Below are 20522 nucleotides of genomic sequence, written 5' to 3' on the forward strand. Positions count from 1 at the left end.
CAGCCTCCAGTTAAACTAGTAGGTCATTAAGGCAGAAAGTGAAGTTTGAAACTTGTGAAAATGAGTTTAATTATCTGTATTAATACGGTTTTGGATTTAAACTTGTAAAAAGGAAAAGCAAAATGGGTCTTGCTATTTTAATCAGTATTCGGGGTGCTAATTAAAGAATTAATAATGTTTTTATTTAAAATCATAGTAGAAACATAATCAAATTACGACAGAGTATACAATACATTAATAAAAAGTTTATACATTTAATTTCTTAACAAATACTGTACTGTACCACCTTCAAATAGCATTTGTTCTAAAAATATTATGCAAGAGTTTTCACCAACTAAGTCGGTGTACACTGACCACCCAGTACTGGTTGGTGAAGTTGAAACTCCAAAGTCTATGAAACACAAGAAATTAAGGATAGTAGCTTTGTGGATGCTGACTCAGCCATATGGTGTTACGTAGGTAGCATTAAACGGTCCACCTCAGATTTTCAGAATCCCCACGTTAATTTAATGTGCTTCTCTCCAACCCGTAACATAGCTCTCACAGACAGAGTGCAAAGAAAAGAAAGAGAAATAAGAGAGAGAAAGTTCAGAAGAGGCATCAATTGCTAGCTCCAATATATTACACCACTGCAAAATTTTCTGAAGCAGAGATCATTGTCCATTATCACAGAAATGGGTGAAGTAAGAGTTCTCTCTTACACAAAAAATTCTTGTCTATTTATTCTTAATCAATCTGTCTCTTCCTTTTTTCGACAACTTTAGCCTTGAAAACTAACTACACTATAGGACTAGGATCATGCATTTTTTTAACTTTTATGATCTTTTGTATATAATGTCTGCTCTATGATATATATGGTGGTGGCATCATTATCAAGTAATGCATGCCATATATACTCTAGTTCTACACATGGTGGAGATTTTTCAGTCACATCTTTGCTATATTCAATTAATATTCTCTTTGCTGTTAAAGGAGAACAAGGAAGAAGAAAGGAAAGAAGAGACCACAGAGGAAAAGAAGGAAGAAGAGAAAAAGGATGAAGAGCCCCCAGAGATAGTACTCAAGGTTGATATGCACTGTGAAGCTTGTGCAAGGAAAGTTGCAAAGGCATTGAAAGGATTTGAAGGTCATTTTTATTACTTCAATTTATTATGCTCTAAGTCATTTTATCTAATTAAAAGTGATAAATGATAAATCTATGAATGCAATCGGAGGAGAATCAGAAAGAGTTGTTTTTACACATTACTAGTTTTTAAGGAATAGTGTCAGCTTGTACTTTTGTTCTCTTTTCCCCCTCTTTTCGATCTTTTCTTGTTAGAGGGATCTGTTATCCATGATTGATTTTGAATTTAACAACACATATGCATGATGAATAATTTGTCAGGTATATACTATTCTCAACTTTTACAGGTAATTTTACACATGTCCATTTCAAATAGAAACAAAAATTCATCATTGCATTAATGTTTAACATAGTTAAAGGTATAGGTGGTGGAAAAGATTAATAATAAATTAATATTAACAATTTTTTACTTGTAATTTTTTGTGAGACAGGAGTGGAGGAGGTGACTGCAGATAGCAAGGCAAGCAAAGTGGTAGTGAAAGGAAAGGCAGCAGACCCCATAAAGGTGTGTGAGAGACTACAAAAGAAAAGTGGCAAGAAAGTGGAGCTCATTTCACCTTTGCCTAAGCCTCCAGAGGAGAAAAAAGAAGAAATTAAAGAAGAACCGCAGCCAGAGGAGAAAAAGGAGGAGGTAAATCATTCCCCCTTATTTGGCTTATTATCTCGATTAATTTCCAGATTAGACATTAAATTCTCTTTTTGTTTCTTGTCTGTGTTCAATTAATTCTCTTTGAGAGATCTTATAAAGTGTTGTGTTTTGTTTCACATTGAATAATTTAAAGTTACATTAAAATATCTACTGACATAATTTTAAGTAAATATTGATATACTAAAAGGATCTAATTTAATTGAATGAATATGATAAGTGAATTATTATAAATCTAGTTGTATATGTCTTTTATTTTCACGTATCAAAGAAAAAAGTAAGTATTTACATATTGGATTTTACTTTGAAAAAGTCATTCTAGATCCATAATTTGGTTGAGTTTAAACTAAGTTTAGGAAACTTATGCATTTCATCAAACATTTCATATTGAATTTTACTATTAAATGTTTTTCACATAAAAATATTTAAACATAAATCACTTCACTTTAAAATTAATTTTAATCAAAATTAATTTTAATTTACAACCACTCATCTAAATACACTACCCTTCAGCTAGATTACAAGCAAAACTTTAAACCTTGTAAGCTTTTTTGCCTTGGAGATTGAGATGAATGTGGTTGTGCATGAGAAACATGCTTATCTTACAAAGTAAAAATGTGAAATACTTTCTTTGGGTGGAGTTTCCATCTCCATAGTTTTTTTTTTTCTCTGTTTTGGTTTCTTGTTCCTGTTGTTTCCAAGGATGATGGATGCTATATGCTAGCATGAAAGTAACGAAACAAAGTCAGCAAAATGATGCCCCATCTCCCACAAGGCACGTGTAACGAGGGCAACGTTGGTGACAATTAAGAGGGCTTTGACCCCACTCTCTTTTGCAACTTGACATGTAGCTTGCAGCAAAATGGGGTCACACTCACGGGCTCTCATCATATAAGCCTGTTTTTACTTTTATTTATTTTTACCGTGCCCACATTGTAAAATAGAGAAGTTAATTGATAACACTACATGCCACACATTTGAGCGCATAAGTACCAACATAAGCATGTGATGAAGTGGGTACGAGGGGAGAAGTTGAAAGTTGAAACAACAGTCACTCTCTATTAGATTAGATCAGCAGTGTAAGGTAATTCTGTGTGAGACTGGTCCTCTCTGCAAACTGTGTTTTGGGACGAAGATATTGTAATTTTGCACCCTTGGCTTTTAGCGCACAATTGGAAACCCCCACATGGCCCATATCTGAATTGACAAAATACAAATTAGTTGCAGCACTTAAAAGCCTCTTTTTTTCAGCAACTTCAGTGGGTTCTCACAACTAATTAACAACTTGATAGTACAATATAAACAAATCAAAATGAAATAAGCTAAGGTGAATTTACTTTAACTCGCGCGTGAACCGATCAACACTAACCCTATAGGCATGTAAAAAGTTGTTTCAGGTAATGTTAAATGAATACTGAATGTGTAGTTGTGTATTCTTCTATATATGTTTTAAACTGATATTGCTCACGTTATATAACGTTTTGGCTAAACTCATATTTTTATGTATTGTTCAATCAATGTTACATGTTTCATGGTTGTTTCAATTATTTGCCAGCCCCCTCCTGTGGTAACAGTAGTTCTCAAAGTTCGAATGCATTGTGAAGCATGTGCTCAAGTTATACAAAAGCGAATCCGCAAGATTCAAGGTACATAGATTCATGTTCACTCTCTCTCCCTCCCTCTTTTTCTTTTGATATTCATAATTCATGCTCTCTCTCTATCTCTCTCTTCAATATTGATTGCTCCTGCGAAATGTCTCTCCCTCCCTCGTGCACTCACTACAAACACGTTTTAGATCACTCGCTATCTTGAACCCTACATATTTAAAAGAATTCTCTTTTCCTTTATTTTTTGAATTTTAGCATTGAATTTCATGATGACGAACATGCATTTCATTGTAGTTTTATTTTAGGATAAATAGTCAAATTTTTTGCATAGTTGAACTAAATTTGAATTTTATATTTCATTTTAAGATATTAAATATATTTGTTTGTAGTCAATACTTTATAATATATAAAAAATGATAATTTTTTATATCCTTGTCTTCAAATCTTTAAATCAAATGACATGTGAATAAATTTCGAATGCAAGACTTTGATATTAAGAGCAATATTAACACACTTTCTTTGCAGATTTTATGCAGATCTCACTAAAAAGATCAAAGTGTGTTTTGGATTTTCAGTGAACTCAAATGAAATTTTCTCAATAATTGAAAGCGTATTAAAAAATTATGTTATTGTCTCTGTATTAAAAGCTAGGTTAAGGAGCATATAATTTACTGATTTTTCTTAATCATGGCGTAAGAATCATAATATGTGGCGCTAATCCCGTGTCTTTCAAAAAGTGTGGGAGCTTTCAAAGTTTTTCATGCAGCCTTTTGACCGAAAGGGTTGTGATTTCGTCGTTGATAAATCTCGAGGATTATATATTAATCAAAGTGCCAATGCCATATATATACGTTAATTAACTACGTAAATTTTTCTATGAATTCGATGCTGATTTTTTGGGGACGAGGGTTACTTGATGTTGAGATTAATATTTAATATAATCGATCCATGGTTTTAACTGTTTGTTTAGGGTCTATCTTAACTAGTATTATAAATTAAAAAGATACTTCAGTGTTTAACTCGTGCTTTTATATTAAACTTACAAACATGATCAAATTTTAATTTAATTAATCTATATACTTTATCTTTAAGTTGCGATAGCACACTCTAATAAATAATTTAGTCATTGGTGAGCAACCTATGACATGTTAACATTTAGTAATTAATAATGATAATCTATGCAGGAGTAGAGTCAGTGGAGACAAGCTTGGGAAATGATCAAGTCATAGTAAAAGGTGTGATTGACCCAGCAAAGCTTGTTGATTATGTGTACAAGAGGACCAAAAAGCAAGCTTCTATTGTGAAAGAGGAGGAAAAGGAAAAGAAGGAAGAAGAGGAGAAAAAGGAAGAGAAAGAAAAAGAGAAAAAAGAAGGTGAAGAAAGCAAGGGAGAAGATGCTGAAGAGGGTGATACTAAAACTGACATCAAGCGAAGTGAATACTGGCCATTAAGGTCCTACGTTGACTACGTTGACTACCCTTATGCTCCTCAGATTTTCAGTGATGAGAACCCAAATGCATGCACTGTAATGTAGATCAGTCTATTGTACTAACTCGGTATTTTTTAGTAGCTGATCAACTGAAGCAACTTGTGCTGTGCTGAGTCGTTGGAGCGTGGAATAAGATGCATGGTTGTGAATATTTCAAGGCTTTGTATATGATTTCCACGGCATCCCTCAGAGTTGGCATTCTATATATGGAGATGGATGCCTTGTTTCTTATGTTTATGAGCTTTCTACGTATTTCCTTGCCAAAGGGTGGCTAGAATCAGTTGTGTTAGTGTGTACTGAATTTCGGCCTACAACTTCAATTATGTACCTATAATGATGGCATTAATTAATAATTTCAAGTTGTCATCTGTTATGATAAAACTTGCTGCGAAAATGCTTCTTCAATTGAAACTTACAAAAGTATTACTTGCAATTTACAGAATTCACAAGTCATCATTGTAGCCTTTCAACCAGCATTAGCTTCTCAGTTTTTTTAAAAATACAAAATATAATAAAAATTCATTGGTTGAAGCAAAATAGGGGCCATAGAGTGGGTAACATTAAGTTGGTACAAATAAAACTAAACTTGGATTAATCAAGTCTTAAATTCAAGCCTCATAAATTTAAAAAACATGATTAATTAGAAAGAGAAATCTTATTAAAAGTAGCCAACAAGTTCTCATATTAGTTATCACAAAATTAATTGGTGAATATTTCTTGTCTATAACATGACATGTGGAGAACTGAATTGGATCATTGCACTTCGGTTTCTTGCCCAACTTAAAGAACTAAGATTGAGGTTGAGGGTTGTCCTTTATACGGACAGCTGCTGAGTAAGGTAGGGACGAATTATTGACCAAAAAATAAGGAAAAAAATAAAGGTAGGAACCGATTGCTTAGCCATTCTGCGTTGGGGTATTTCCTTTTTAAGCAATTCTTACATGTCTCATAACAGATACGTAGTTAACTAATAATGGCACAAAAATATAACGTATGATGCATTTTGAGTAGCAGCGCTTGTGGTTTTGAAGAATATTACCATTAAATTATTTTTATACTTTTTATCAAATGTTTTCTTTATAAAGTAATAATAGGGAGGTATAGTGTTATTCATTTGAATATAAACCAAAAAGGACATGTTAGTTGCAATATTATTATCAATTTTGTCGAAAGAGAATCATGCAAAGTAGTGCCGCGGAATCTAATTCCAAAAGGAATAGGATGCATGCAATCTACCAATCTCTGAAGTAATGGGGCGTTTAAGATAGCGAAGGTGATATCTAAATGGATGCATAAAATTAAAAAGGCGAAATCAGGAGCACTTTATTCTTGTAAAGCTGGAATGAACTACTTTTTGAGGTGGCAAAGGCAAAGTAAGAAACAGAAACGCCATGACATAGACTTGCAGGGTTTTCTTTTTGTTAGAATCATAGACTTATAGTTGTTATAATTGTGTAAATTAATCCATCAATTTAATGGGAATAGAATTCAACTTACATAAATGCATTATACTAAACAGTGCCTATAGCATAAAACTCCGACACCTATTCTAGAAAAAAGGCAGGACCATTCAGCAATAGATTATAGAATGCATCATGGAAATTTTTTGAAATTGCTCAAGGAAAATGAAAATATTTCCGCTGCTCAGAATTCGAAATTTTAAAGCAATATTAAGCTAGTATCATATTCCTTTCATAAAATTAAACTAGTCTCATATAGTTATATCTCTGTCTAACAACACCAATGGTTTGCATATTTTTGTGTTAGAACGATTGTTTAATCTTAAAGCTACAATTTATGTCACCAAGGAATTCATTAAATTTTTGAAAATTTCAATAGTAACATATTCATGAAATCGAAGCAGAACAACGACACGTTCTAAAAATCCATAACATTGAAGATTTCACAAAATAATTTTAACTTTATAATGGGATCCACATATTTTAGGTGTCTGCCTAGACACGCTATTCAGTCATTTTTTATAAATATTGATTTTATTAGTTCAACTAGTAGTATTAAATTAAAAATGTTTATGATAAATATGAGTGACTGAGAGTAAACAAGGTTAACCCAACAACAACACAACCTTATCCCACTAAGTAAGATTACCTACATGAATCACACAACATTATTTGACACGGTTAAAAAAAAAAAAACTTTCTTCTTTCCCCTTTTATTTTAGTGTGGTTTAATCAAAATTCCTAGAAATATGTACCAAAAAAATTCCTAGAGAATAGCATCATCAAATGATGTAAGAATGGAAACTGAATTGCATGATGAATGGCCATCAAGCAATTGCATTATATGTACCACAATCTTCACTTTCATGTAATGATCCTTATGATGCTCAGAATTTCTCACTCATAACCGTACTGCTCGAAGCTATATTAACTTCAAGTTTAAAAGACTACACAGTCCATGTAATTTATGTTGTTTACCTCTGCAAAGACTTGTACAGCACCACAGTCACATATTTGGCTACAAACCGATGAGTCGTACCAAGGGCAACCACTGAAGGGCTACCCTTTCCTTTCTGCATGTAAAGATGATTGAGTACCACATGCTGAGGTCTGGATGTAAGAGGTTGGACTTCCATATTTGTTGACGGAATGTTAAGAAGCGTCATTTGTAAATATGGAGGAACCAATGGTGGCTCCTTTGCATAATCTTCAGAACTAAGTTGTAAGTTGTTATAGCTAGAGTCTGGTGATTTAGGAGGTTCAAAACTAGAAATGCTTCCAATGTCTTCAGGAACATAATCCTGTATATAATATACAAAAATTTTAGTCTCAATATAGATGTCTGTGCCTTCTAGCAGTAAAACATATTGCAGACATTATTATTAATCCTATAATAACATATGTAATGAAATCAATTTTTTCATCATTCTCTCGTCCCCTGTTTAGGAATTGCAACTTATACTGATCACCATGTAAGTTTTACTAATGAGACATGAGAAAATTTCATGAGTATGAAGTTACAGGACAATAAAACAATTTTAAAAAAATGGATAAACCATTACGAAAATAAAGTTCATGCACGTTAAGGATGATTATGTAAAAAGCAAAGGAGACTTGCAGAGTTGCATAGCCACAAAGTGATGTAGAAATGAGTTCAATCATATGCACTGAAAACAAAGTTCTTGCAAGAAGGAAGAAAATTTAGCCTAAGCCCTAAGCATGAAATAAATGAAAAAAGATTCGAAGGAGAAAATGAATGCAGGGGATACTAAAACAAGTTTCACCCCCCAAAAAAGGAAAATTAGAATTTGATACCTTGAAAGGAGAGGAAAGTGAAATCTAACGCAAGTTGCCACAAAATAATAAGTCCTTAACAATTCACTCATACAGAGTTCCTTAACAATTAGATAGGTATGCACAAAATCACCATCATATGTCAATTTAGATCACAAGCCAAACAAATCAACAAAATAGTACCTGCAAGTCCAAAATGTTGTATGCATTCCCAGCATCATCTTGAGCCCAAGGCAAGTCAGGTGCGTACCTCCACTGCCCATCCACAATAAATCTAAATTGGTATACACCAGATGGCAGCACCTTCATTATTGTGAAGTCCTTCCCTGATCTCTGTAAAGCCATTCTGTTGAACCAAGAATGTTAGAATCTAAGCAACAGCTATAGCAACCATTGAAGACAATTTTACAATTACTAGAGAAACCACATCAACTGAAAATGAAAACAAAAAACAAACCAAAAGCATCCTAAATTTTCCAAACCTTGTTTTCCAATTATCCCACGAACCCTCCACAGCAACTTCCTTCCCATCATAGCTCCAAGTAATCATCGTTGGAATCCCTAGTTCACAGTACATATCCTCATATCCTGATGTAGTCTGCATCCAGGAAGGGCTTGGAGCATGCATCTCATCAGGTTTTTGTAGCGGAACCACCGGAACCTAAACACGGGGAGAAGGGAACAGTTAACAACTGACGAAAAAAACAGAATCCACAAAAGCATTACCTATAAACAGACAACAGCCAAGCACGTATATTCAAAGCAACAAAATTTCAGAACCAGGCTAATAGAGAGAAAATAGCACATCTAACATGATTGACAACAAAACATCGTATAGCCTTTAGTGTCTACAATTAACTGAGGAGAGCAAGGGGGTACGACTAATGATTCCTGAACTGGACAAAAGAAAAAACTAGAAGATGCGAATATAGTCCTTTAAAGTAATCCTGATTGCTTCACAGTCACAGAAACACTCAATTAGATTCCCACACATGCTAACAAATTACCAAAAACCACTGGGTGGTGAAAGCATGGAACTCCAGAGTAGTAAACGAACAAAACAAAAAATAAAAGAGCTTCAGAACTTGATAATCCACTACATGAACTTGCATCAAACATCTAGTCTGCACCAGGAGTTCTTTTACAATCTCGAAAAAGTTTTTTTTAAAAAAAAGTTATAGTATAATTCACCTTCCAAAATGAATGCACTCAGGCATCATGGGTCCTAGGACTTGTCGAACCAAAACGTTTTGACTTTTGTTTTAGTCTTTTAGACACTCCAAACATCAAGAGTTTAAGGGAAGAACAAATATAAAAAAAAATGATTTTTTTTTTTTACAATCTGGACGGATATAGAAGAAAGAAAAATATCCCATTTATGGATGAATGGTAAACAGAAGAAAAAAGGAGAATTTACTTGTGGGGTGAACATGAATGGAGATTGGGTTGCTCTAGGGCTAGCAGGGGGAGAATGACCCATCAACTCGGAAGGCGCACGATGGCCAGGGTTGGAAGACATGCAATCGGCGACACTGTCAGAACCACCCTCTTCTCCGGCTTCTTCTTCTTCTCCTTCGGTTCCCGATGGAGTACCATTAACATCGTCTCTCCCATTGACATTGCCCATCGTTGTTGTTATGCAGGGAGAGAGGGGGAGGGAGTAAGAAGAGAAGAAGAAAAAAGAAAAAAAAAAGCGGGGGGTGGGAAGAGAAAGATAAAGGGGAGGGAGTGGGTTATATAATAATAATGTTCTTTCTTTCTGGGAAAGGAATTAAAGGGTGGAAAGAGAAAGGAATGAGGGTGGGGCAGCAAGGGAAAGGAGCGTTGTGTTTGTTCCCATGGCAGGATGCCAAGCCAACACTGATATTCAGTGCAAGGTTACGGGCTGAAAAAGCCCGAACCGGAGGAAAGTGAGTACGGTTATGATATGGGTTGGTTACCAACAACTGGCCCGTCAGGTGGGTTATGGGGTGGAGCAAGGTATTTGTGGGTGAAGCACATGAAATTTATAAGGGTTTAAATGGGATTTTGGATCGGGTCAATCTTTTGGGTCTCATTGAATTTTTTTCTCACTCAATTCTTCAAATTCAATAAGAGTGTATTTGGATGGAGGAATTTAAAATTCTGAAAATTTTAAATTCTAAAAATTTTAAATACTTTAATTGAAATTATTTTATTTTTAAAATTTTGTGTTTGGATAAAAAAAGTTAAAATTATGAAGGTGAAAAAAAAAATGAAAAAAATGAAAAGATATGATTGGTTTGCTAGTTATACATGTTCCTCTACGTTCTTCGATCGATGTTCCACAATCTCAGACGGTGTTTTTTTGAAGAAGACGGTAAGAAATGAATTTCAATTTCTCACCTTTTAGAAGGAAATTGAAATTCCAGATTTTTAATTGTTTAAAATTTTGTTTTAAAATTTCAAAATTTTAAATTCTTCACAAAAAAACATCCAAACAATGAATTCTATATTACAAAAATTCAAACTCTTTGATAAATTATTTTCCTCAATTAAAATTTTGTATCCAAACATACTCTAAGAGAAACCCCGAAGTCGATTTGATTTCTTAGCAGCCGACAATCTATGACATTTCATCCTATCTCAACATTTTCATTTTAATATTACTTGTAACACTCATTGTTTTTGGAATTATTGATTATTTCAATCAATCAACATAAGATTTTTTAGTATATTTTAATTTTATTCACATGCTTCTTAGGAAATTTCTTAAAGAGTTACTTATCGTGAAATTATTCCAACTGGGGAATTTTTAGATGATATATCTTGTTGGTATAAATAATACTAATTTATTATTTTAAAGTCATCCTCAATTATACAATCTCATACATGTATATCTTCTAGATTTTGGATCTCCTTATTATGTGTGTATTCAATTCATTTATGTATCCCTTTCGTTAGAAGTTTGTGAGAAGTCGTTCCTTCTCTATTACACCAACAATCACTCATTGCCCTCGTCAATGTTCGAATATTACAAGGAATAAATTCTTTAACGCAGTCTTTTGAACACTTTATCTTATTGATTGAAGTTTATTGAAAACAACAAAAATTTGTGAATTCCACCTCATCTTTAATATTTCTCTCTCCTAATTAATAACTTTTAACCAATTAAAAAAAATGTGTCTCTAACACTCCTGAATTCAATAAATAAAGATACTTCCTCTAATCTTGAATATAAGCAACAAAAATCTCATATTTTTTTTGTCTCAAATATGAATAAATCTTAATTATCTATCTTTTATTTAATGAGGCTTTCTCCAAAATATTTTTCATTTAATAAGGTAAAAGATTTTTTTATGCCTAATATCAAATTTTAATGAAGGATAGTTTAGGAAACGGTATATTTTTTAATTGAAAATGAAACAATTTATTGAAATTAACTAATTTTCTAAATAAGTGTGAAATATGTCACTTTTTTCTTATAAAGACCTAAGGGAGAGTAGTCACAATGTGGTGAGATATTTTAGATTAGTTATAGAACAAATAATGCATGCACTAGTATTGTCTTTCAGACCGAGAAATCAATTATGTGTGTATAATAAATTTGTTAATTTTTATAATAATTTCCTTCATTGATAATATAAAAAAAATTCATATAGAAAAAATATGATTATTGGAAATGATTAAAATTTGTTTGCTTAGTCAAATATTTTTAAAAATATTCACACATATTTAACGGGATTAAAGATTCTTGTATTTAAGGTATGTTGTTAAAAGATATCTTAATAAGTTAAGAGAGAAATATGTTTATGAAATATCCTTAAGTTTCAATTTATTTGAAATGTGTATATGTTTATAAAGCGGTTAGAAGATTACATAGATCTCAAATCTATACATCATTGGGCTTACTACATTTGAAACATTATGTATTTTGACTCTCATGAATTTTATGGTTTTTTCTTTAAAATATATTTTAGTGAATTAAAGCGGGAAAGGTATATATAAATTAACTTTAACCTTGATTCTTAAACAAAGCATATCATAAATTAATTTTAACTTTTAAAAACTTCAAACGAAAAGTCACTCTAAGCAATTCCTTACCATTTAGTTTTTATTACTTGAACTGACAGCCCTTGCAATTGGTTTAATTTACCTGTCTTACTCTTATGTAATAAATTTGACTTCATGACACCAAAGAAAATTTCTTGCATTAAGATAGACCGACACTTTATATATTCAAATAACTTTTTTTTAAAAAAATAATATAGCCCATAATTATAATTTTAACAATACATTTTTAATAAAAAAAACCGAAACAAGTCCAAAGATGCATTAAATGTTTCAATTAGACTATAGTGTGTTAAGGGAAAATATATTATTTTTTCTGAATAAAGAAAATTCAGTTAAAATATTAATTTTGTATAAATAAATTAAATGAGCTGCTACGTAGTGCTCTCAACTCTGAAGAGAAGGATTGAAAGTGATAGAGCGTAGGAGCGTGCGAGTGTGAGGTAGAGAAAAAAAGAGTGCATTTGAGTTTTGATTCTATCTATCAGGCATTATATCAAACACTTACCCGACCGCTTCATTTGTCAGTATATTCTTACAAAATCCCAGCCACTGCGCCGAATCTCGTGAGTGCCCACTCCTATCTCTTCCTCTCTCTTTACAATTTTCTCACTTTCAACCTTAATTCCACTCCCACTTGTTGCCATTTGATGAATGCTATGCTATGGGTAGGTTTAGCCACTCCTAGTTTGTTGCATTATATGGAAACATGATATCACATTTCAGGTGTGTCTGTAAACTTGTTTATAATCTATCCCTTTCAAGACAGTTTAATGGAAACGTGTTGATGTAACTATGACATGCTCTTTTTTTTTTTTACCTCTGTTAATGATACTAGGAGTTTTTTGGGAATTTCCCATCTTTCTTAACCCTGATGGAATGTAATAGATACAGTTCCTGTTGCCAAGGAAATAGGGACATGACAAGCACCTTGTCTTGTGTTAATCTTGTATTGGTTCTTACCAGTGAGTGATATATTGTTTGACAAGAGACCTAGCTAGTGGTGTTGGCATCTGAGAGTTGAGACCTTTCTAGTCTTAAATTATGTCCAGTCATATGTGTAGCTTCTAGGATCTTGTTGCTCATAGACTATGGCTTATATTTCTTTAATTTTTTCTTTTCAACAGTAAGTTGTGTTTCTGTGAAATTTATTTTATCATGTATTTATGTTTTGACTGGTTTGGATGGGCCATACGATTTGGTCTTGTAATTTGTACAATGCTTTTACTATCAGTGTGTGTTTGATTGAGCTTTTGTAAAACTGATTTTGAAGTGTAATGCTTTATATTGAGTTAATAGTAAAACTCATTATAATTTTTTTTAATCTAATACAAGAGCTAGTTGCTTTGCCTCAATCAATTTTGGACCTAGAATCAATTTCTTAATATAAAACCAAACATTTGAATGTGTTACCTATAATGACATTAGCTGATATTTCATTGTAAATTTTGGATGATTCAACGTGAATCGTAACACACACTTATACACTTAAGAGTTTTCTTAGTTGTGAGGAAGTATTAGCTCACTGTTTTGAGTGAGAGAAAGAAGGAAAAGTCTGTTATTATCCTTACTTTCACAGCTACACTCTTTTGATGACACCTCTTCTATGTCCTGAAACTAACCATCTTGGATAACTTTGAAGTGGTGCTTGGATCATTTACTGACTTGAATATGCAAAACATAAGGAAATCTATCTTGACTCGTGTGAATTTGAGGAGGTCAACCGAAAGATGGTTTTTGACCAGGGATGAGGTTGTGCATATGCAATTGAGATGTTGGTGCTCTTCAACAGCCGTCAGCTCTGATCAAATACTGGACCGAGTGATTGCACTGGCCAAGAAATATGATAAAATGGATGGCTCAAAGGTATATTAAATTAATGGTCAATGGAGATTTACCATTTTGTATAGCTATATTTAGTGCTGAACAATCCATTTCTCTGTTTTTACTATTCATGTGTGCAAACTTCAAAATATTGCTGAATTACTCATACTGTTCTACTTGACCTGCCCATTTTGTAGGTTACTGAAACAGCTGATTTTCAAAAAGATTTGAACCTGGACAGTTTGGACAGAGTGGAACTCATTATGGCCCTTGAAGAAGAATTTTCTATTGAAATCCCTGATGAGAAGGCAGATAAGCTTGTTTGCTGTGCTGATGTTGCAAAATACATAGCAGAGGTCGATCAGAAAAATGTGCAAAAGCCCTGACTTCTTAGTTTTGTTTTTCGGATGTACATTCCAGTTTTTGTGGCTGTGCTACATGGATCTCTCTTAAGTAAGCTTAGTAGCATTATGCATATTAGGATAGTTTGCTTGGTTGGGGTAGTTATTAATGCATATGAACCCCATGATGTCCATGTTGAATTTTGTTTGTTAAATGCACTGATTCACTTACTAAAATAATTCTGAAATCCTAATCTTACACACGTGGGATGCAATCTCTTATCCTCTACTCAGTTGTTGCGTCAAAGTTGAAAACTGAAACGTTATGTCTAGGGTATTGTAATTGCAGATGCCACTCCCAAAGGAAAGAAGCCTAAGTCCCTTATGTATCTTGTCATGAGCATCCCAGCACGATGATCCCTTTGGAATCCAAAGAATTTTCACTCTGCATATCTTTTCCAAGTTGGGAATTGCTCAAAGGGGGTGAGGGAGGTCGACAATGAAATCTCCAAATTCGCCAGCAACTGCATTTGCTACCATTGATGTTCCTTTCCTCCTAGGCAGCATGACTGGCAATTGACAACAACTGAAACTCCTGTCTGAATATAAGAATTAACCAAAGTTGCAGGCAAAGAAATTTCAAGTGTGTTTGGTTTCATGATGGGCATAATAAAAATTGTTTTTAACTGTAGTCAAAATTGATTTTTATAAAGATATGAAAAAGTTTGGTTATTGTTAGGCAAAGCTGATTTTACCTTAGAACCCTGGTTTAACTAGAAGTAAAAAAAAGTAAACTTGCTTTAAAAATAAAAACAAACATAAATCACATCACCTAAAAAACAATTTTAACTAAAATCAATTTCATTTGAATTCAATTTTGCAAACACTCAGTCCAAATACAAATAAATGGTATTGGAATTTCAAGATGTACGTTGCTTCCAATTGGCATCAAGTTTGTTAATAGTATGTCTATTATACCTCAATCGTGCTATTCTGGGCAATGGTTGTCAACTTAAGTGATACAGAAGTGCGTGTGCTTTGCTGCTTCATTATTATATGAACCTCGTTTACTATTATGTGTAGTAGACCGGTAGTTCATATTATATGTTGTCGGCAAATGTGTAGGGATCAGAAGAATGTTCAATGCAAATTCTTTCACACGCATCCACGCATAGGTACTGAAAATAAAACATGGTTTATGGTTCCTATCCTTTCTGGTTCTTATATCATTATCATTGTAAAATAACATAATTTAGCACGATAATTGGAACCACTTTCACTATATTTTCTATCGTCAACAAATCAACTTCCACTGTATTTTCTTTCTGCACATTTCCTTCTCATTCTAAATCAATAATGTCTATTATAGTAAATTTGAAACAGTGTTTTTCTTCACACTATAAAGTATTTCCAAAAAGTGCAAGCTAAAAATTGATTTTAAACTAGAACTAAAAATTAATTGTTATTTTTAAAATTTTCAAAATTTAAACCTAAAAATCACCCCAAACATATCCTTAGCTAGTTACTCACCGTTAACTCACTGTTAATAACTCAATAAAATGTAAAGAATCTAATTTGAGTTAATCATACCACGTGGGCAACGGACAAATGGATGTAACCCAGCAATGAATGGCTAAGATTGTATCCATTTTTATGCAGAGTGAGGACACCAAAGTCCGAACCTTAAATTTTTTCAATTCACATATTTGTTTAATTCCCTGTAATATAGTTGGACTTAGGCGATAAGAGGGGCGATTCTGTTATGCTTTTCATCAATGAAATTTAATTTAACAGTACAAGATGATACTGCTCTAATTCATACGTTCTCCCTTCCTTTTCTTGTTTGGTGTAAAAATATTATCTTTTTAATTTGATGGAAAGTTGATTTATTGACGATAGAAATGAATCAAGTTCCCGTGAAGTTGGTTTGGTACCCCCTCCCCTTACCTTGCTTCCAACATTTAAACACCGCCACAGTAATCGACTCGAGTAGAAATACTAATACTAATTACTGTGATGTTTGATCAGCACTTGTGTTGACCTTAAAAATTGAAAAGTGGGACCCCCACTGTTGATGATAAACTGCCAGGTGGCTGAAGATGGTGGTTTCTGGAAGAAGGAATCATTTTTTGACGACCTCAAAATTTGTGGCAAATCAAGTGAACAGTAACAATGGATTTGTCTTATACGTGACGCTCCCACGCACATCTCTCTCTCAAGTCTGAAGTACCCCTCATCTCATCTCAGCAATCGTAACGCTGACGAGAGTCAGAGCTCATTCATTGGCTGACAGCTCGCCAAGCTTCATAAGCCATATACTACTTCAATTTTCTTTTTCTTTTTTTACTTTTATGTCACTTATTATAGTTGTACCTTCAAATTTTTTCATGTCAACTAGTCTTATTACTTCAAATTTATTCATGCTTACCCACTCGAGGTTGAAGGATTGAGTATCTTACTGATTGAATGTCGATTGATATTATTGCTTTAAGTTTTTTCGTACTTATTCGCTCGAGATGGAAGAACTATAAATCTTTCTAAATGAATGTCAAATAATCTTATTACTTTAAATCTTTTTATGCTTAGGTACTGAAGATCGAGGGATTGTTTATCTCTTTAGTTGAATGGAAATCGTTCCACCAATTTATCACTTAACTCTTGACGGTCAATTTCCTGTTAGGTTACTTACAACTTTTTTTATCTTGAGAGTTGTAGTGATTATTGAAAAGTAATTTGAATGAATGTGTTTCATTGATATGCGATGTGTAATATATCAAAATATATAAAAATGGTTGTACTAAAATTGGACAACAACCTACTCTAAGTAACAATTATTTAAAATATAAATTGAAGACAACATCAAGTAGATACCAATTATTTAAAATACAAATTGAATATAATATCAAGTAACAATTAAAAGACAATTTTAAACCAAGAGATAACTCCAATATGCCCTTGCAAAATGGAGCCAGATTCAATTACTCCAATCTTGGACTTGAGAAAATTGAGATATGCAATAGACAACTCCTTGAATGTGCAAATATGACTGACATAAGTCATAACACAATGTTTAACCACTTAACAAAAGTAACACACCTCTCACAAGACAAAAGCAAACATGCTTAACCACCTAAAAAGGTGGAAGCAAGAAGGCTTAACCACCTCAAAAGTAAAAGTAAAAAAAAGAGAGGCTAAATCACCTAAAAGATAGAAGTAAATTAGCTTAACCATCTAAAATGACATAAGTAAAAGAGCTTAACCACAAAAGGCAAAAGCAAAAGGACTTAATCACCTAAAAAGGAAGAGGCAAAAGGATTTAACCATCAAGATTGATTTTTGATGGAGAACATGATGTGATCCTTGTTACATAACCAATTAGTTTTGGCTTTATGGAGATAAGTCATTTGATAATTGACAAAGGCTAATATAATGGGTAGATTGAAAGCAATGGTGAATGATCACGAGGGGAGAAAAAGAAAAAGGATCGAATTGGCTTTTAAGCTCGTGACTCTATGATACTATGTTGAGAAGTAATTTGAATGAATGTGTTTCATTGATTTATGATGTGAAATACATAAGAATATATAGAAGTGATTGTACAATAGAATTGGATAACAAATATTCTAAGTAATAACTATTTGAAATATAAATTGAAGATAACATAAGTAGATAACAATTATTTAAAATACAAATTGAAGATAATATCAAGTAACAACTAAAAGATAAATTCAAACTAAGACATAATTCAAATAACAATCACTTAGAGAGTTATGAGATATCAATCATGACAATTAATGGAGAGTTAAAGCCAAGATTACCGTTCCTACTCGAGGAAGAGGAAACCTTGTGAATAAGAATCCGAAGACAAACTTCAAATGACACTTTCTTACTTAAATGATTTTAGACTAAGTCTCACAAATCCTATGTGAAATCCAAGTAATGAATAATATTATATCAATATGTTTCTATGAGGGAATGTAACTCATTTGATTAAAGATATAAGATATTGGAAATCCTTTACTTATGATTTTATTAATGAGTAATCTTAATATTCATATAAATATTTTTTGGGTTTTGGAATCTGTTCTGATTTTGATGAATTTCTCGAACCTAATTCAACTCTAACTTTCTTATAAAAAAAACATTATAAAAATACGGTAGTATACAAATAATTAATATAACCATTTTTCTTATAGGAGGCTTGCCTTTTGGCTGAACTATCTCTTTAGGAACCTTTTAATTAAAAAGTATTGAGAATGCTATAAAATGATGTCAAGGCCAGGCTTGAACTTTCTCTCTTCACCAGCCGATCGAGGCATGGAGCCGTCCTACAGAAGACAGCTTAGCTCTTGTCTCCTTTTGGCACAAAACAATTCAAAATCGACGTGGATGTTTGGTTCCTAAGGTATAGCTAGCCTCCATCCAAAACTAAGCATCAAGCATACGCGTCAATTAATTAACCTATCACATAAACCAACGGCCACAAATCATCCACGAGTCCATAATAATAAAACATAATTAATTGATAAACTCCAAACATCTTAATTATACTCTCTTAATTAATCCAATTCTCCCATCCAACCCACACATACACCAATACCCAAACTCCCCACTCACCCACTTATCCCACTCCAACCCGCCATTTTCCAACCTTCCTTATTTAATTCGATCCTCTCTCAAACCCTAACCTCCTCAATCTCAATCATTCACGACTAAACTCATTCATCACTTATTGTCTAGATGAATTCAAGGACACCCACAATCCAATCTTAATCATTATATATATAATACACATCACGGCCTTTTTTCACACCCCTACTAGCTAGTTAAATGGTATTATTAATACTTTATATACTTCTTTTTAATAAAACACAAGTATTTTTTACACTAGACAATCTACTCAAGTTGAGTTAGATAAGATTATTTTAAATGATAAATTTTTTCCTCTAAGTATTTAATATATAGTTATATACTTATAACACAAGTTAAAAATTAATAATTTTTTATTCATAAAAATAAATAACAGATGATAAAGAGTATATAATAACCTAGATTTTTTGGATAAAAATTAGAATAAATTTGTGTAAGTTGATATATTTGCTAAGTGATATTAATACTTCATGTATAACTAAATAGAATAGAATAAAACAGATATGTGTATATAATAAGGTTGTATTTGGTTTGGTGGCATTAATTTCTCTAGACGCTTTACACAACATATTATTGTAAGACTAGTTAGCTAGCCATGGCTGAGTCGGACAACGAGTCCGGAGGTCACACGGGGAACGCAAGCGGAAGCAACGAATTCTCCGGTTGCAGGGAGCAAGACAGGTTCCTTCCGATAGCGAACGTGAGCAGGATCATGAAGAAGGCGTTGCCGGCGAACGCGAAGATCTCGAAGGAGGCGAAGGAGACGGTGCAGGAGTGCGTGTCGGAGTTCATCAGCTTCATAACAGGAGAAGCGTCCGATAAGTGCCAGAAGGAGAAGAGGAAGACGATCAACGGCGATGATCTGCTGTGGGCCATGACCACGCTGGGATTCGAGGAGTACGTGGAGCCTCTCAAGGTTTATCTGCATAAGTATAGGGAGCTGGAAGGGGAGAAAACTGCTATGATGGGAAGGCCACATGAGAGGGATGAGGGTTATGGTCATGCAACTCCTATGATGATCATGATGGGGCATCAACAGCAGCAGCATCAGGGACACGTGTATGGATCTGGAACTACTACTGGATCAGCATCTTCTGCAAGAACTAGATAACAGGTTTATGCATGTGTTATCTCATCTGTTTAAGCTTATTAATTGATTACTATAAGGATGGTGATATTTGATTTATATTCTGTTTGATTTTAGAAACACACCCGCTCCAGCTTGTAATTGTTGCTTGAAACTTCGTTGTTGAGAGAATATAGACATTATTGTGGATGGTGATGTGACATGCACAGAATTTTTGTATTCTTCTTTCTTTCAATGGATTTATGTGAGGACAGGACTATGGCTTAATTTGTTTGCTGATCGTAATATATATGGTGGTATCTAGGTTCAGATTTTTTTCTTTTTTCAAAGCAAAATATATAATGAAAAAGGAGCCAGGAAATTATTTTCGTATGACTTTGAAATTAAGTAGCTGCTGCTGCTGCTTCTGCTTCCTTTTTCGATCTCCTCTAATTTTAGGATAATAACTGATAAACGTTGCATGAATAGTAGT

The 20522-nt window shown here is 33.2% G+C and overlaps 4 protein-coding genes across 10 annotated transcripts; 3 read left to right on the top strand and 1 right to left on the bottom strand.

Annotated features, from left to right (window-relative positions):
• The first annotated feature begins 502 nt into the window (after positions 1 to 502).
• On the top strand, positions 503 to 5246 carry LOC100776967 (heavy metal-associated isoprenylated plant protein 7). Its single transcript, XM_003546149.4, has 5 exons — positions 503 to 683; positions 973 to 1126; positions 1555 to 1754; positions 3325 to 3415; positions 4561 to 5246. The coding sequence occupies exons 1-5, from the start codon at positions 675 to 677 to the stop codon at positions 4908 to 4910; spliced, it is 804 nt and encodes a 267-aa protein (XP_003546197.1). The 5' UTR covers positions 503 to 674; the 3' UTR covers positions 4911 to 5246.
• Positions 5247 to 7117: 1871 nt separating this feature from the next.
• Positions 7118 to 10096, bottom strand: LOC100777497 (SNF1-related protein kinase regulatory subunit beta-2). Its single transcript, XM_003546150.5, has 4 exons — positions 9537 to 10096; positions 8602 to 8780; positions 8303 to 8465; positions 7118 to 7626 (listed from the first exon to the last, which is right to left on the bottom strand). Exons 1-4 carry the CDS (start codon positions 9744 to 9746, stop codon positions 7300 to 7302), a joined length of 879 nt encoding a protein of 292 aa, XP_003546198.1. The 5' UTR covers positions 9747 to 10096; the 3' UTR covers positions 7118 to 7299.
• Positions 10097 to 12528: 2432 nt separating this feature from the next.
• On the top strand, positions 12529 to 14563 carry LOC100527750 (uncharacterized). Of its 7 annotated transcripts, XM_006596926.3 has the most exons (4): positions 12529 to 12714; positions 12821 to 12874; positions 13834 to 14014; positions 14170 to 14553. In XM_006596926.3, exons 2-4 carry the CDS (start codon positions 12858 to 12860, stop codon positions 14356 to 14358), a joined length of 387 nt encoding a protein of 128 aa, XP_006596989.1. In that variant the 5' UTR covers positions 12529 to 12714; positions 12821 to 12857; the 3' UTR covers positions 14359 to 14553.
• A 4343-nt stretch (positions 14564 to 18906) lies between these two features.
• LOC100778034 (nuclear transcription factor Y subunit B-3) lies at positions 18907 to 20303 on the top strand. The gene has a single exon (XM_003546151.5). It carries the CDS (start codon positions 19559 to 19561, stop codon positions 20072 to 20074), a length of 516 nt encoding a protein of 171 aa, XP_003546199.1. The 5' UTR covers positions 18907 to 19558; the 3' UTR covers positions 20075 to 20303.
• The last annotated feature ends 219 nt before the right edge of the window (positions 20304 to 20522 follow it).

The sequence above is a fragment of the Glycine max genome, chromosome 15 (genome assembly GCF_000004515.6).
Source record: "Glycine max cultivar Williams 82 chromosome 15, Glycine_max_v4.0, whole genome shotgun sequence".
In the NCBI taxonomy this organism is placed as follows: Eukaryota; Viridiplantae; Streptophyta; class Magnoliopsida; order Fabales; family Fabaceae; genus Glycine; species Glycine max.